This window comes from Salmo salar, chromosome 02, assembly GCF_965601325.2.
Source record: "Salmo salar chromosome 02, fSalSal1, whole genome shotgun sequence".
NCBI lineage: Eukaryota > Metazoa > Chordata > Actinopteri > Salmoniformes > Salmonidae > Salmo > Salmo salar.
Genome location: NC_138292.1, coordinates 14,045,777 through 14,061,574, shown reverse-complemented (window position 1 = coordinate 14,061,574; position 15,798 = coordinate 14,045,777). Strand labels below are relative to the sequence as shown.

General features: G+C 46.5%; 1 protein-coding gene across 9 annotated transcripts in view; it reads right to left on the bottom strand.

The window, feature by feature from the left end:
* Positions 1-15,798, bottom strand: part of LOC106591343 (trafficking kinesin-binding protein 1) — a 92,942-nt gene that overhangs the window by 6,383 nt on the left and 70,761 nt on the right. For 5 of the 9 annotated variants that reach the window (XM_082959987.1, XM_082959963.1, XM_082959962.1 and 2 more), the window contains 11 exons: positions 14,074-14,182; positions 13,450-13,528; positions 12,929-13,059; positions 12,573-12,647; positions 11,990-12,127; positions 11,259-11,294; positions 7,747-7,823; positions 7,377-7,610; positions 5,889-6,196; positions 3,680-4,144; positions 1,795-1,897 (listed from right to left, as the gene is read on the bottom strand). In XM_082959987.1, coding sequence (XP_082816113.1) covers positions 1,795-1,897; positions 3,680-4,144; positions 5,889-6,196; positions 7,377-7,610; positions 7,747-7,823; positions 11,259-11,294; positions 11,990-12,127; positions 12,573-12,647; positions 12,929-13,059; positions 13,450-13,528; positions 14,074-14,182 — 1,755 coding nt within the window. Of the gene's footprint in view, positions 1-1,237; positions 1,337-1,794; positions 1,898-3,679; positions 4,145-5,888; positions 6,197-7,376; positions 7,611-7,746; positions 7,824-11,258; positions 11,295-11,989; positions 12,128-12,572; positions 12,648-12,928; positions 13,060-13,449; positions 13,529-14,073; positions 14,183-15,798 lie in introns of all 9 variants that reach the window. The other 4 variants (XM_082959965.1, XM_082959981.1, XM_082959989.1 and 1 more) reach the window with 3 other exon arrangements.

Sequence of the window (15,798 nt, the reverse complement as noted above, 5' to 3'; positions counted from 1 at the left end):
CTTCTAGAGCCTAGACCACACAGTAGATCCTTCTAGAGCCTAGACCACACAATAGATCCTTCTAGAGCCTAGACCACTCAATAGCTCCTTCTAGAGCCTAGACCACTCAATAGCTCCTTCTAGAGCCTAGACCACACAATAGATCCTTCTAGAGCCTAGACCACACAATAGATCCTTCTAGAGCCTAGACCACACAATAGATCCTTCTAGAGCCTAGACCACTCAATAGCTCCTTCTGGAGCCTAGACCACACAATAGCCCCTTCTAGAGCCTAGACCACTCAATAGATCCTTCTAGAGCCTAGACCACTCAATAGATCCTTCTAGAGCCTAGACCACACAATAGCTCCTTCTAGAGCCTAGACCACACAATAGATCCTTCTAGAGCCTAGACCACTCAATAGATCCTTCTGGAGCCTAGACCACACAATGGATCCTTCTAGAGCCTAGACCACTCAATAGATCCTTCTGGAGCCTAGACCACACAATAGCTATTCAATAGGTTGATTTTAGTCTGACCATCTTTGATCATCAATGTTAGTTTCCTTTTTTAGCACACACACTGATGCAGACTAGTACAATATAATGGAGCTTCCTGGTACAAGGTAAATGAACTAACCAATCACTGCCCATATCAATATCAGATCAAATAGAAAACAATATTAACATCTCACTGACTATTTCACTCAGAAACCAACAGACAAATCAATGGGACACTTTGACAAGGTTATCTGGATGTTAACCCAAACACATGCTATTTCAACCCCAGATAACATTTCCTGGAAAAACCCCAAAGGAAATTTACTCATCAATTAGTATCAGAGACGCAGTGCTAACAGATAATTATACAAATCAGTGTTATGAACACTGTTCCAAACATAGTTCTGTAAGCAATGAACACCCACAAGCTTAGCATCAATAATCAGACCACAATCAAGTTGTATTGTATGAATCAATGCCAGGGCCCCATCATTATATTATGGGAGACATTTTGATCTGATCGTCATTGATTAGAGAGTCTCAGCCCGTTGGGGAGGAGCTCTTCTACATTTGTTTGATTAACAGTTGACAGGAGGGGGGTTAGAGGGTTTAGAGACCAAAGGAAGCAGAATAGTTAGAAGGGGACAGCGAGGCAGGCTTTGTTATTCCCCGGAACAACCCCAAAACTACGGAGTCAGACCCCAAATCCCCTACAACGAGGCCACGCTACTAGTCATGTGACATGCGACAGGTCTCACCCACGGGCGGGAGGGGGCGTGGCTCAGTGTCCCTGCTGCTCTAAATCAGCCTTCAGAACAACATGATAGATAGCGGCTTCCTCTTCCTCATCACATGACCTGGAGGGGATGGGGGCAATTCAATACAATTCAATCATCTTTATTCAGGAGGGGCAATTCTAGCTGTCAGACAGTGGGTGTGTGTTAAACACACTATGGCTCAGCCAGGGCAAAGGAAAACGTACTTTATGACTAACTTAGTTTTTACATCAACATGAATTAATATCATTAATCTAAGCCAGTATTTCCTTCAGCAATATGGGCTTATTATGATCCTCTCTGCATTATCATTGTCAACCCAATGCTGAAAGCCAAGGAGGTTTCCACTGTCGGCAGTGAAAGCAGTTCAGACAGACACTGCCACCTAGTGGCTACAGGGGTACACTGCAGTGTCAGCATGCATCTCAAATGGCACTCTTTTCCCTATATGCTGTAGTGCACTGCTTTGGACCAGATCCCACAGTGGATAGGGTAGCCATTTGGGACTCCACCAGTGTGGGGTAAGAGGGTTGTCTAACCTGGGGGTGACTCTGGTCAGCTCGTCTGAGGGGTGCATGATCCGACAGGTGGTGAAGGTATAGGTGGAGCTGGTGTTGGACATGCATTTACCAGGGTAGTGGGCTGTAGACAGGAAGAGAGGGAGAGAGGGGAAGAGAGGGAGAGAGAGGAAGAGAGGGAGAGAGGGGAAGAGAGAGGGAGAGAGAGGAAGAGAGGGAGAGAGGGGAAGAGAGGGAGAGAGGGGAAGAGAGAGGGAGAGAGAGGAAGAGAGGGGGGAAGGTTAGAGGGTTAGTACTGGGCAGAGATACCAACATTCTTTTAAACACAAAACTTAAAATCAAACACTCAAAGACAGAGTGGATGGTTTAAAGCTACATCAGTTGAAAAGATGAAACAGCAGTATTTTTGCCTGAAGAAGCCGTTTTAAACCACTGAAAACAATTAGGTAGGCAGATAAAGGAATGACAATGATTTCAGCAGATTCCTAATATCCCAGGCATGAATTAGTGTTCCACTCTAACATAGGGATTCTCCATAGGGAAGACAATGCAGGTTGAACTAAAAACACTGCAGAGAAGTGGTGTGTTGACTGTTTGGAGCTGTGTGTGGACTCTGCAGTGTTGACTGTTTGGAGTCGTGTGTGGACTCTGCAGTGTTGACTGTTTGGAGTCGTGTGTGGACTCTGCAGTGTTGACTGTTTGGAGTCGTGTGTGGACTCTGCAGTGTTGACTGTTTGGAGCTGTGTGTGGACTCTGCAGTGTTGACTGTTTGGAGCTGTGTGTGGACTCTGCAGCTCAATGTCAAAGGCAGGAGATGAGGTGACATTCACACCACTCCATAATAATTCCTAGGAAACAGGGTCATGGACTGAACATGTTTCCCAAATGGTCCCCTACTCACTATATAGTATCCTACTTTTGACCAGAGCACTATGGCCATGGTTAAAATAGTGCATTGTATAGGGAATAGGGGGCCATTTGGGATGCCAGTAGTGTCATGTGAGTTACTGGACAGCTGTGAGAGCATGATGTTGTTAACAGATCACGTCATCTGATACCACGGCAACCAAACCACAGACCTGGACACCGGCCATAGGTTGTACATATTCAATCTGGTGTGTGTGTGTGTGTGTGTGTGTGTGTGTGTGTGTGTAATACGTATATACTACGTCACTACATTACTATGTAGGTTTACACTAACAAAGGACATCTCCCATTATTTGTCTTTTTGAGTGTTCTTCATGCCTTTGAGATGAAGAATGTTGTGATGGAAGACAAGAACAAAACCACGACTTTCTCAGGAGAGACAACATGATTTGACACCAGATTGGACACAAATGACTCGAGTGGACGGAAGTGGTGATCAGAACTGGATGATTCAAATGAATCTGAATTTGAAAGGAAGGATCTTGAGATTTAGGAACAGTGTGAATGTGTGAGAGAGGTGGAGATTAAACATGATACTGAAATAAATTCAACTCAATATACTCAGAAGGGGCACGATAGTAGCACACGTCTGGACGAGGTGGGTGTGTCTGGACGAGGTGGGTGTGTCTGGACGAGGTGGGTGTGTCTGGACGGGGTGGGTGTGTCTGGACCCGTCTGGCTGAGGTGGGTGTGTCTGGACGAGGTGGGTGTGTCTGGATGAGGTGGGTGTGTCTGGATGAGGTGGGTGTGTCTGGACACGTCTGGATGAGGTGGATGTGTCGATGAGGTGGGTGTGTCTGAACACGTCTGGATGAGGTGGGTGTGTCTGGAGATGTGTGCATGAGCGTGGAGGGATCGGGGACCGATGGGCAGGCGAGGAGGGGATGGCTATGTCCAATGAATGCCCCAATATCCTGAGGTAGAAGGGATGGTTAGCGACGTCCGGTGCCTATGTGACCCATTTAGGAGGCTCCCTCACCGGACACCCCGTCAGCGGCTGCAGCCTGATCCTGGTTCTCCTGGTTCTCTCTGTCTGGAGGTGCGGGGGACAACAGTGATGTGATGCCTGGGCCTAATGTCTCGCCCTCTTCCCTAGGTTCTCCATCACCCCCAACCCCTCCCTCTGGAAGGTTGTTGTTGATGGCTCTGCCGCTGCAGAAGGAGGAGCAGGAGGAGGAGCGGGTACGGAGGCCCTGCCGGCTGAGGATGGAGATGCCACTAGTGCCGGGGGTAGAGCCTGAGGCAGAGAGGCTGTGGACAGACAGGTGGTCAGACTCCTCTACTACCTCAAAGTCCTCCTCCTCAAAGTCAGTGAACAGGTACATGTGCTCCAGGTCTAGTTCCAGAGGACGGAAGCCCTTAGTGACCACACCAGGCCGCGTGTCCAGGATCCCACCCAGGTTGGGCTGGGCCAGCTGCTGCCACTGGTGCAGGGTGGCTGAGCCTGGGAGGGAGAATATCAAACGTTAGACACACATATATTATTATAGTGTAATGATAATGTAATAAATATTAGTATATATTATTATAGTGTAATCATAATGTAATACATCTTAGTATATATTATCATAGTGTAATGCTAATGTAATAAATGTTAGTGCGTATTATTATAGTGTAATGATAATGTAATAAATATTAGTATATATTATTATAGTGTAATGATAATGCAATAACTATTAGTGTATGTGATGTAATGATAATGTAATACACTATAATAATATATACTAAGATGTATCACATTATCATTACACTATAATAATATATACTAAGATGTATTGATAATGTAATAAATGTTAGTGTGTATTATTATAGTGTAATGATAATGTAATAAATCGTAGCATATATTATTAGTGTAATGATAATGTAATTAATCTCAGTGTATATTATTATAGTGTAATGATAATGTAATTCATCTCAGTGTATATTATTATAGTGTAATGATGTAATTCATCTCAGTGTATATTATTATAGTGTAATGATAATGTAATTCATCTCAATGTATATTATTATAGTGTAATGATAATTTAATTAATCTCAGTGTATATTATTATAGTGTAATGATAATGTAATTCATCTCAGTGTATATTATTATAGTGTAATGATAATGTAATAACAGTGTAATAATGTAATGAACTCACAAGGTAAAGTGTTGATTCATTGTGCATGTTAATGGTATTGTCACCAGGTGGCACCAGAGACCCAGATTAGATACTCTACTAGATGTTTCCTACTACTGTATAACCTGACAGTTACTACATCCCAAATGCCACTCTACATCCCTATATAGTGCAATACTTTTGACCAGGAACCCTCTGATCTCTGGTGATTTTTCAATCAACCATTTCATCTGACAAAAAAATGTTGAAAACAACATTTGGAAAATAAATATATTTAGCATTTTAGCGTGGGAAAATAAATACTCTATATAATAAAATGTGAAGAACTTCTCTTTTATTTGGTTAAATGTGTGCTTCATACCTGATCTAGAACTGCATCTATCGATTCAAACTAACACAGTATCCAACATGTATTTCAAACAGATGCATTCAGGTTCTTTCAGGAGATAACACAAATATGTAGCAAATCTCTTTTGACAGCTTTTTGAGGATGCCTGATATGTTTGGAGATGATTTGACATGGACATTAGAGTAACAGGCTGTACAGCTGTTTAATGTAATCCCTCCTTGATAAAACATAGGATGAGAGGCACAGGGCCTCAACGATGCTGTGGAAAAGACCTTCAACAGGTCTGGGTTTGCTTTGCATGATGATAACTAAACTAGGTTAAACTAATGTGTTTGGCAGGGCTAGTGGTGGTGGGCTGGTCTAAGTCTAAGTCTAAAGACTCAGACACACCAATAACGTTTTCTAACTTGGCACCTCTGAACATAATTTGCAAATCGATTTTATTATGTAGAATCCCTTAAAGATTTTTGGCAGTCAGACGTCGACAGCGGGTGGTCCCTAAAACACAGCGCGCTGAACGATCGGCAGACGAAAGCTAGATCCACATTCGGTGTGATGTGTGTGAGCCTCAACTCTAACTGCAGATGTGGAAGCAGCAGCGGGGGCTGGGTGAGTCTGAAGTAGAAGGAGTACTGTGTGGAGAGGCTGCACTCATCATGGTGAATTAACTCCCACAGTGTGTCAACCAGCAGCAGGGTGAGAGGTCGTGTGGGAGGAGTCACCTTCCAGAGGCTTGACGATCTGCAGCTTCTCCGGCAGGTAGGAGCGGGAGCTGAAGGAGTACCCAGACCAGATGGAAGAGGGGTGGGTTCCTCCCAGGGACATGATGCTCTCTGTGGGGGTCATACTGCCGTTGTACACCTCTCCCTTCTCCACCAGCCCCTGGAGCTTCCGATCCCTCTCCTCCTCGAAGAAGCGCCGCTCGCTCAGGTAGTTGTCCCGCCGCAGGGAGAGACGTCGCAGGGCTGCTTCCAGATCCTGAGAGCCCGGCGTTCCAGGGGTCCCTGGTTTCTTGTTGGAATCATCCGCACTGGGGGGGAGAGAGAGAATAGAGCAGAAGACAACATGAGTCTTGGCCATCAACCTGCTTTAGCTGAGGTCTGGAGAAACTGTGTACATAGTATTTATTTATTCAATCTATTCAATGCTACAAGTCTAACAAAAGGTCCTATAACTGGTTTGCTGTACTCAATGAAAGACACTGGTCCTGTACATAACAACAAGACTGGCTGATGACATCAGCAAAACAACAAAAAGAGTCAACTGTTATTTGCGGTTTGCGTTCCTAATAACAAAAATCACCAATGGTCATTTGACGTCAATACAAGACGTTTTGACTTTCCTAGCATTATGTGCAGAGCCACAACATAATCAGTTGTTACATGAGAAAGTACTGTTTGGCTTTATTGTACCGTGGTTGCTATGGGAACTAGTAAAGACAAACTTCTTCCTTTGCCTCTTGGTTTACCCAGCAAAGCCATGGATATTTCTGTCAGTGGCGTTGTTGTATAGCCAGCAAAGTGCTTAGTAACCCTAACCCTGATCTATTCAAATTACAATGATAGCAGATATGCATTCAGGAAACCATGGGAACCGTCTTGTTTAACACTCTGTTTACACTCTGATAGACTTTACTGGACAACTACATGGATGGGACGACCTCTGGCCTGTTGTTCCAGCCAGAACTTTACTAGATCAAGAAGACAGAGGAAGAGGAGAATGAGGGAGAGTTAACATTTAGAGAGAGAGAGTTAACATTTAGAGAGAGAGAGTTCACATTCAGAGAGAGAGAGAGAGAGTAAGAGAGAGAGAAAGAGAGAGAGAAAGAGAGAGAGAGAGAGAGAGAGAGAGAGAGAGAGAGAGAGTTCACATTCAGAGAGAGAGAGAGAGTTCACATTCAGAGAGAGAGTTCACATTCAGAGAGGGAGAGAGAGAGAGAGTTCACATTCAGAGAGAGAGAGTTCACATTCAGAGAGAGACAGAGAGTTCACATTCAGAGAGAGAGTTCACATTCAGAGAGGGAGAGAGAGAGAGAGAGAGAGAGTTCACATTCAGAGAGAGAGAGTTCACATTCAGAGAGAGACAGAGAGTTCACATTCAGAGAGAGACAGAGAGTTCACATTCAGAGAGAGAGAAAGAGAGATATTTCATATTCAAAGTGAAAGACAGCCAGCCAGCGAGTAGTCATGGCTCAGTCCCAGTCCCAGCACCTTTGGTCAGGCGTCTCCAGTATGAAGCTGTTGGTGTGGTTGTCTATGAGGATGCTCCCCATATCTCCTCCGTACAGGCTGGAGCGGGGCGTGGACAGGCAGCTGGAGCGGCCAGAGTTCAGACAGGACGACCGGTTGGAGCCGGGGATGTTCATGGGAGACGGGGCCAGAGAGGAGCGCTGACGCATCAGGTTAATGTTTTTCACAGTCTCAAACACACGCTTGGGGTGCAACCTACACACGCATACCATACACGAACACACACACGGACACACACACGGACACACACACACGGACACACAATATCAGCGTAGCTCCTAAATGGGGTTAGATGTACTTCAGTAGATATTGGTATTGAATAAGGGCCTACTTCTGCTCTTCCACTTCCGGGTCATCCATAGCCAGCCCCTTCCTCATGGTGCCCTCAATCTCAGCAGCTAGAGAGTCCTGGGAGGACAGACAGACAGACAATAATAATAATGATGATTACTATGTGACTCTGAAGTCCCAGACCTAGGGACTATGATTAATAAAGATTCTCTTGGTAACTTTGAAAAGGGGGGTGTCCTCTTCAGACAGACAACTCTCCCAATAAATCACGAGGCAGAATGTCACGATTCAAAACCAAAGTTGGCAGGTAAAACCTTTGCAGTAGTTTAAGTGAAGGTAGTTGATGTAAACTAACCACTCACCTAATCCACTCATTAAAAACAACCTCTGATCACCATATTTCTAGCTAGGAACAACACGCTAGCACAACACGCTGGCACAACACGCTGGCACAACACGCTGGGACAACACGCTAGCACAACACGCTAGCACAACACGCTGATAAGGCAGTGATGTAAGAAAGCTGGATGTCCCAACTCTGCTCTTCTCTCTATGCCAAACTGACGTTGTAAACATCCAGCCGTGTTAAGCTGGAACATTGGTGTATTCTAGAGCAGGACACTCCAACCCTGTTCCTGGAGAGACCTCATCCTGTAGGTTATCACTCCAAACCTGTTCCTGGAGAGACACCTTCCTGTAGGTTATCCCTCCAAACCTGTTCCTGGAGAGACCTCATCCTGTAGGTTATCACTCCAAACCTGTTCCTGGAGAGACACCTTCCTGTAGGTTATCCCTCCAACCCTGTTCCTGGAGAGACACCTTCCTGTAGGTTATCACTCCAAACCTGTTCCTGGAGAGACACCTTCCTGTAGGTTATCCCTCCAAACCTGTTCCTGGAGAGACCTCATCCTGTAGGTTATCACTCCAAACCTGTTCCTGGAGAGACACCTTCCTGTAGGTTATCCCTCCAAACCTGTTCCTGGAGAGACCTCATCCTGTAGGTTATCACTCCAACCCTGTTCCTGGAGAGATACCTTCCTGTAGGTTATCACTCCAACCCTGTTCCTGGAGAGACACCTTCCAGTAGGTTATCACTCCAACCCTGTTTCTGGAGAGATACCTTCCTGTAGGTTATCACTCCAACCCTGTTCCTGGAGAGACACCTTCCTGTAGGTTATCACTCCAACCCTGTTTCTGGAGAGACACCTTCCAGTAGGTTATCCCTCCAACCCTGTTTCTGGAGAGACACCTTCCAGTAGGTTATCCCTCCAAACCTGTTCCTGGAGAGACACCTTCCAGTAGGTTATCCCTCCAAACCTGTTCCTGGAGAGACACCTTCCTGTAGGTTATCACTCCAACCCTGTTCCTGGAGAGATACCTTCCTGTAGGTTATCACTCCAACCCTGTTCCTGGAGAGATACCTTCCTGTAGGTTATCACTCCAACCCTGTTCCTGGAGAGACACCTTCCTGTAGGTTATCACTCCAACCCTGTTTCTGGAGTTACCCTCCTGTAGGTTATCACTCCAACCCTGTTCCTGGAGAGACCTCATCCTGTAGGTTCACTCCAACCCTGTTTCTGGAGTTACCCTCCTGTAGGTTTTCACTCCAACCCTGTTCCTGGAGAGACACCGTCCTGTAGGTTATCACTCCAACCCTGTTTCTGGAGAGACACCTTCCTGTAGGTTATCACTCCAACCCTGTTTCTGGAGTTACCCTCCTGTAGGTTATCACTCCAACCCTGTTCCTGGAGAGACCTCATCCTGTAGGTTTTCACTCCAACCCTGTTTCTGGAGTTACCCTCCTGTAGGTTTTCACTCCAACCCTGTTTCTGGAGTTACCCTCCTGTAAGGTTTTCACTCCAACCCTGTTCCTGGCGAGACACCCTCCTGTAGGTTTTCATCTCCAACCCTGTTCCTGGAGAGATACAGTCCTGTAGGTTTTCACTCCAACCCTGTTCCTGGAGAGCTACAGTCCTGTAGGTTTTAACTCCAACCCTGTTCCTGGAGAGCTACAGTCTTCTAGGTTTTAACTCCAACCCTGTTCCTGGAGAGATAAAGTCCTGTAGGTTTAAACTCCAACCCTGTTCCTGGAGAGATACCCTCCTGTAGGTTTAAACTCCAACCCTGTTCCTGGAGAGATACCCTCCTGTAGGTTTTCACTCCAACCCTGTTCCTGGAGAGTAACCCTACTGTAGGTTTTCACTCCAACCCTGTTCCTGGAGAGCTACCCTCCTGTAGGTTTTCACTCCAACCCTGTTCCTGGAGAGATACCCTCCTGTAGGTTTTTACTCCAACCCTGTTCCTGGAGAGATACCCTCCTGTAGGTTTTTGCTCCAACCCTGTTCCTGGAGAGATACCCTCCTGTAGGTTTTCACTCCAACCCTGTTCCTGGAGAGATACCCTCCTGTAGGTTTTTACTCCAACCCTGTTCCTGGAGAGATACCCTCCTGTAGGTTTTTGCTCCAACCCTGTTCCTGGAGAGATACCCTCCTGTAGGTTTTCACTCCAACCCTAATCTATCACACCTGATTCTAATAATTAGCTGGTTGATAAGCTGAATCAGGTTAGTTACAACTGGGGTTGGAGTGAAAACCTACAGGAGGATATCTCTCCAGGAACAGGGTTGGAGTGAAAACCTACAGGAAGGTAGCTCTCCAGGAACAGGGTTGGAGTGAAAACCTACAGGAGGGTATCTCTCCAGGAACAGGGTTGGAGTGAAAACCTACAGGAGGGTAGCTCTCCAGGAACAGGGTTGGAGTGAAAACCTACAGGAGGGTAGCTCTCCAGGAACAGGGTTGGAGTGAAAACCTACAGGAGGGTTGCTCTCCAGGAACAGGGTTGGAGTTTAAACCTACAGGAGGGTATCTCTCCAGGAACAGGGTTGGAGTGAAAACCTACAGGAGGATAGATCTCCAGGAACAGAGTTGGAGTGAAAACCTACAGGAGGGTAGCTCTCCAGGAACAGGGTTGGAGTGAAAACCTACAGGAGGATAGATCTCCAGGAACAGAGTTGGAGTGAAAACCTACAGGAGGGTAGTTCTCCAGGAACAGGGTTGGAGTGAAAACCTACAGGAGGGTAGCTCTCCAGGATCAGAGTTGGAGACCCATGTTCTAGAGAGACTATGTGACTGAATTGGGTTAATTTGTTAGAGAATCTTCTGGGCCCCAAAAAACAGCCAATCGATTCGGGACAAACAAAACAAGACAGGATCCATCACACGGACATAACAGGGTTACTATGGGAACCAACCTCAGCCTGTTAATCCTACTGTAAACACCTCAAAGCATTACTTCTCTCTACAGGGTCAATACCAGCCATCTCCTTCTCCCCACAGACCACATTCACTACGGCTAGACGCTAACACAGATAAGGTGTCTACCTCTCTCTGTGACTGGCTTTACGTTACAATTACATCACAGTTCTGGGGCTGGGGAGTTAGGACGTGGCCAGGGCTGGGGTCAGGGCATTAGGGTTACCTCCCTACTCCTCACTGGTGGTGAGTGGCAACACATCAAGCAGTCAGAGATGCAATAGACAAGTTCTCCACTCACCCCCTCGGCATAAACTATGTTGTTAACATATGACACCTGAGGAAAGGGGTTGAAAACAAAACCTGGTGAAGGAAATCCATTTCACCTCTATACCAGTTATAGCCCTCTCTCCCCTCCGCTTTCCTTCAATCTTTTCTTCCCTCTAGCTCTCCTTCAATCTTTTCTTCCCTCCCTCCCTCCCATGCTGCCTCCCTCCCCTCTCATGCTCCCTCCCTCCCTCCCCTCTCATGCTCCCTCCCTCCCTCCCCTCTCATGCTCCCTCCCTCCCTCCCCTCTCATGCTCCCTCCCTCCCTCCCCTCTCATGCTCCCTCCCTCCCTCCCCTCTCATGCTCCCTCCCTCCCTCCCTCCCCTCTCATGCTCCCTCCCTCCCTCCCCTCTCATGCTCCCTCCCTCCCTCCCCTCTCATGCTCCCTCCTCTCTCTCTCTCTCTCTCTCCCTCCCTCTTGCTCCCTCCCTCTCGCTCCCTCTCTCCGTCTTGCTCCCTCCCTCTTGTTCCCTCCCTCTCTCCCTCTTGCTCCCTCCCTCTCGCTCCCTCTCTCCGTCTTGCTCCCTCCCTCTTGTTCCCTCCCTCTCTCCCTCTTGCTCCCTCCCCCTCTCCATCTTGCTCCCTCCCTCTAGCTCCCTCTCTCCCTCTCCCTCCCTCTAGTCTGTCCATAGGGAACAGGAAGTGTTGAGGTGTACTCAGGGGCAGTGTTTTATTACTCTGACCCCTGTGTATGTGTCTCTCACCATAGGGAACAGGCCCAGGGAGTGGAAGCGTCGGGGTGTACTGAGAGGTAGTGATTTATTCCGGAGGTTCTTCAGCTCTTCCTGGGCCTCATGGAGCATCTCCATACACTCTGCATACTTATCCTCCAACTCCCTCAGCTAGAGGAGGGGAGAGAGAGAGAGAGAGAGAGAGAGAGAGCAAGAGATTATCAGAAAACTATATGGACAATATCACAATTCTATCATTCTAGATAACGACAGTGATAATCATATGCTGTTGAAACATCAGGGGGACATCAAACACTATTCTATTTAAATATGGCTAGAGATTGTATTGAATTATATAACCTAACTTCCACTAGACTCATTCCATGGAGGGCTGAGTGTCTGCATGTTTTCACTCCTCCCTTGTACTTGATTGATGAATTAATGTTGTCTAGGTCTTAATTGAAAGGAAACACCAAAAACCAGCAGACACTATGTCCTCCATGGAATGAGTTTGACACCCCTACAGTAATGGAAAACATCCCTAGCGTGGTAATTGGGTCTCGTTAGGCAGTGCTTATTGTCCACTTGGTAATTGATTAATGAGGCTTTACTGTACCTCAGCAGTGAGCTGGCGCTGGGCATCTTTGGCAGCTCCTAGATGCTGGGTGAGCTCTTGGTTTTCCACTGCATACTGCAGAACAGACATGAATGTTAGTCCCTTAGGGCTATAAGCTCACACACATCATCATAGTCACACTGATAACAGCTATAAGACTAGTTGTGTTCCAGGTCGGCGTCTTTGCAGCTGTGCATCTCTGAAGATGTCTATATTAAGAATATGGTTCTACTTCTCCAGGCGTTGTGATATCAGAAACATCTGCAGAGCGGGACTGTAAGAAAGGCGACCTGGAACGTGTCCATTGGCCTGGACCGTGGCAGGCAGTCTGGGTCATTACTGGCCTGGCCACTCACAGACTTGGACTTCTTCTGCAGGTCTACGATCTGGGACAGGAGGTGTGTGATCTCCTCCTGCTGGCGAGACGCGTCATCCGTCTTCCTCGCCAGCTCCTCCGCCAGGGTGGACATCTGGTGGTTGGCATCTCCTAGTGGGCACACGGGACGGGGCGAAAGAAATGACATGAGCAATGAGTATCCACCATGAACCAGTGTTGTTGACCTCTCCTAGACCTCCTCCATAGCAACACTTAAATGTAGCTCCAGTGATACATGATGCTAACTGCCTAGCTAGGTGTTAGCAATATCTCCACCTAGTTCTCTCCATATGGCTTTCACACATCCAGTCCTATCAGATGTGTGAAGGGGAAGGGCAGAGGGAACATCATTTTTAGAATGAAACACAGCCCTGTTTTGCTTTCTCTCAGGGAGCCCAGGGGACAGGGGAGGTAAAACATGAGCCGTGTGTGTGTGTGTGTGTGTGTGTGTGTGTGTGTGTGTGTGTGTGTGTGTGTGTGTGTGTGTGTGGGGGGACTCACTCAGCTCTTTGACGACGTCGTTGACCAGCTGCTGCTCCTTCTCCTCGTACTCCTCTGTCTCCGTCTCCAGGTGACTGGCCTGGTGGGGGATGACAGGATGCAGCCACGCATCATCATCATCATCATCATCACACAGCAGGAGAGCTGGGTGTAAAGTATTGGCAGCAGTACTTATTCCAGTCCTATTACCACTGGTACTTCTGGTTTACTATGAAAATATTCTACTGAATCTTTCTGGTAAGCATCTGAAGTTATTCAATCAAATTAGCTCACTCTTGCTAACATTATGGTATTTATTACAATGAACTCCCATGTGACCAGGTAATAAGTATTTCATTATGTTATGTCATTTTGTTAAATTCCATATTATTATCTGACTGTAACAAAGTATTACCCAGTTGCCATCTCTTCACTGTCTAAGGTTTAGCAAATGTTTATCAATGTACAGTGTTAACTGAACTCTGTAAAATAAACCCCCAGACTGTGATCTTAACCCCAGGGTGCAGAGCCATGATCGGTCCCCAAAGCAATGACATTAATATCTGATGACCTCTCCTTCACAGTATGGTCAGCAGGACACCGCCACAGAACTACACACAGGGTTAGTTAGCTACATGACTTTACCTCTGATCTAAGAGAGATATTCTCTGCCTCCAAGTCTTTGAGTTTCTTCTGCAGTGAGTCCAGGGGGAAGTAACTTGGCACCGACAGTGTGGAGTCATTGTGGCGGATGCTGTGTGGACGAGACACAGCGACCGGTCGGTAAGTGACAAGAGACATAGGCTACGTCCCAAATGGCATCCTATTCCCTACGAAGTTAACTACTTTTGACCACCAGGGGCCGTAGTTCAACAGGTATTGCACTACGTTTGACCAGAGACCTATGGGCCCTATGGGTCCTGGTCAAAGGTAGTGGACTACATAGAGACTAGGTTGTCATTTGGGACAGAGCCCTGCATTTGTAAAAACAGGGAATCATATCCACCAAATAATTATTATTTATTTTATTTCACCTTTATTTAACCAGGTAGGCTAGTTGAGAACAAGTTCTCATTTACAACTGCGACCTGGCCAAGATAAAGCAAAGCAGTGCGACAAAAATAACAACACATGGGATAAACAAACTTACAGTCAATAACACAAAAGAAAATCTGTATACAGTGTGTGCAAATGAAGTAAGGAGGTAAGGCAATAAATAGGCCATAGAGGCGAAGTAATTACAATTTAGCAATTAACACCTGAGTGATAGATGTGCAAGTAGAAATACTGTTGTGCAAAAGAGCAGAAAAAAAAATATAAAAAAATATGGGGATGAGGTAGGTAGTTGGTTGGATGGGCTATTTACAGATGGGCTATTTACAGAAGGGCTATGTACAGGTGCAGTGATCTGTGAGCTGCTCTGACAGCTGGTGCTTAAAGCTGGTGAGGGAGGTAAGAGTCTCCAGTTTCAGAGGTTTTGCAGTTCGTTCCAGTCATTGGCAGCAGAGAACTGGAAGGAGAGGCAGCCAAAGGAAGAATTGGCTTTGGGGGTGACCAGTGAGATATACCTGCTGGAGCGCGTGCTATGGGTGGATGCTACTATGGTGACCAGTGAGCTGAGATAAGGCGGGGCTTTACCTAACAGAGACTTGTAGATGACCTGGAGCCAATGGATTTGGCGACGAGTATGAAGCGAGGGCCAGCCAACAAGAGCATACAGGTCGTAGTGGTGGGTAGTATATGGGGCTTAGGTGACAAAACGGATGGAACTGTGATAGACTGCATCCAATTTGTTGAGTAGAGTGTTGGAGGCTATTTTGTAAATGACATCGCCGAAGTCGAGGATCGGTAGGATGGTCAGTTTTACGAGGGTATGTTTGGCAGCATGAGTGAAGGATGCTTTGTTGCGAAATAGGAAGCCGTTTCTAGATTTAATTTTGGATTGGAGATATTTAATGTGAGTCCGGAAGGAGAGTTTACAGTCTAACCAGACACCTAGGTATTTGTAGTTGCCCACATATTCTAAGTCAGAACCGTCCAGAGTAGTGATGCTGGACGGGCGGGCGGGTGCGGGCAGCGAACGGTTGAAGATCATGCATTTAGTTTTACTTGTATTTAAGAGCAGTTGGAGGCCACGGAAGGAGAGTTGTATGGCATTGAAGCTCATCTGGAGGTTAGTTAACACAGTGTCCAACGAAGGGCCAGAAGTATACAGAATGGTGTCGTCTGCATAGAGGTGGATCAGAGAATCACCAGCAACAAGAGTGACATCATTGATGTATACAGAGAAGAGAGTCGGCCCAAAAATTGAACCCTGTGGCATCCCCATAGAGACTGCCAGAGGTCCGGACAACAAGCCCTCAGATTTGA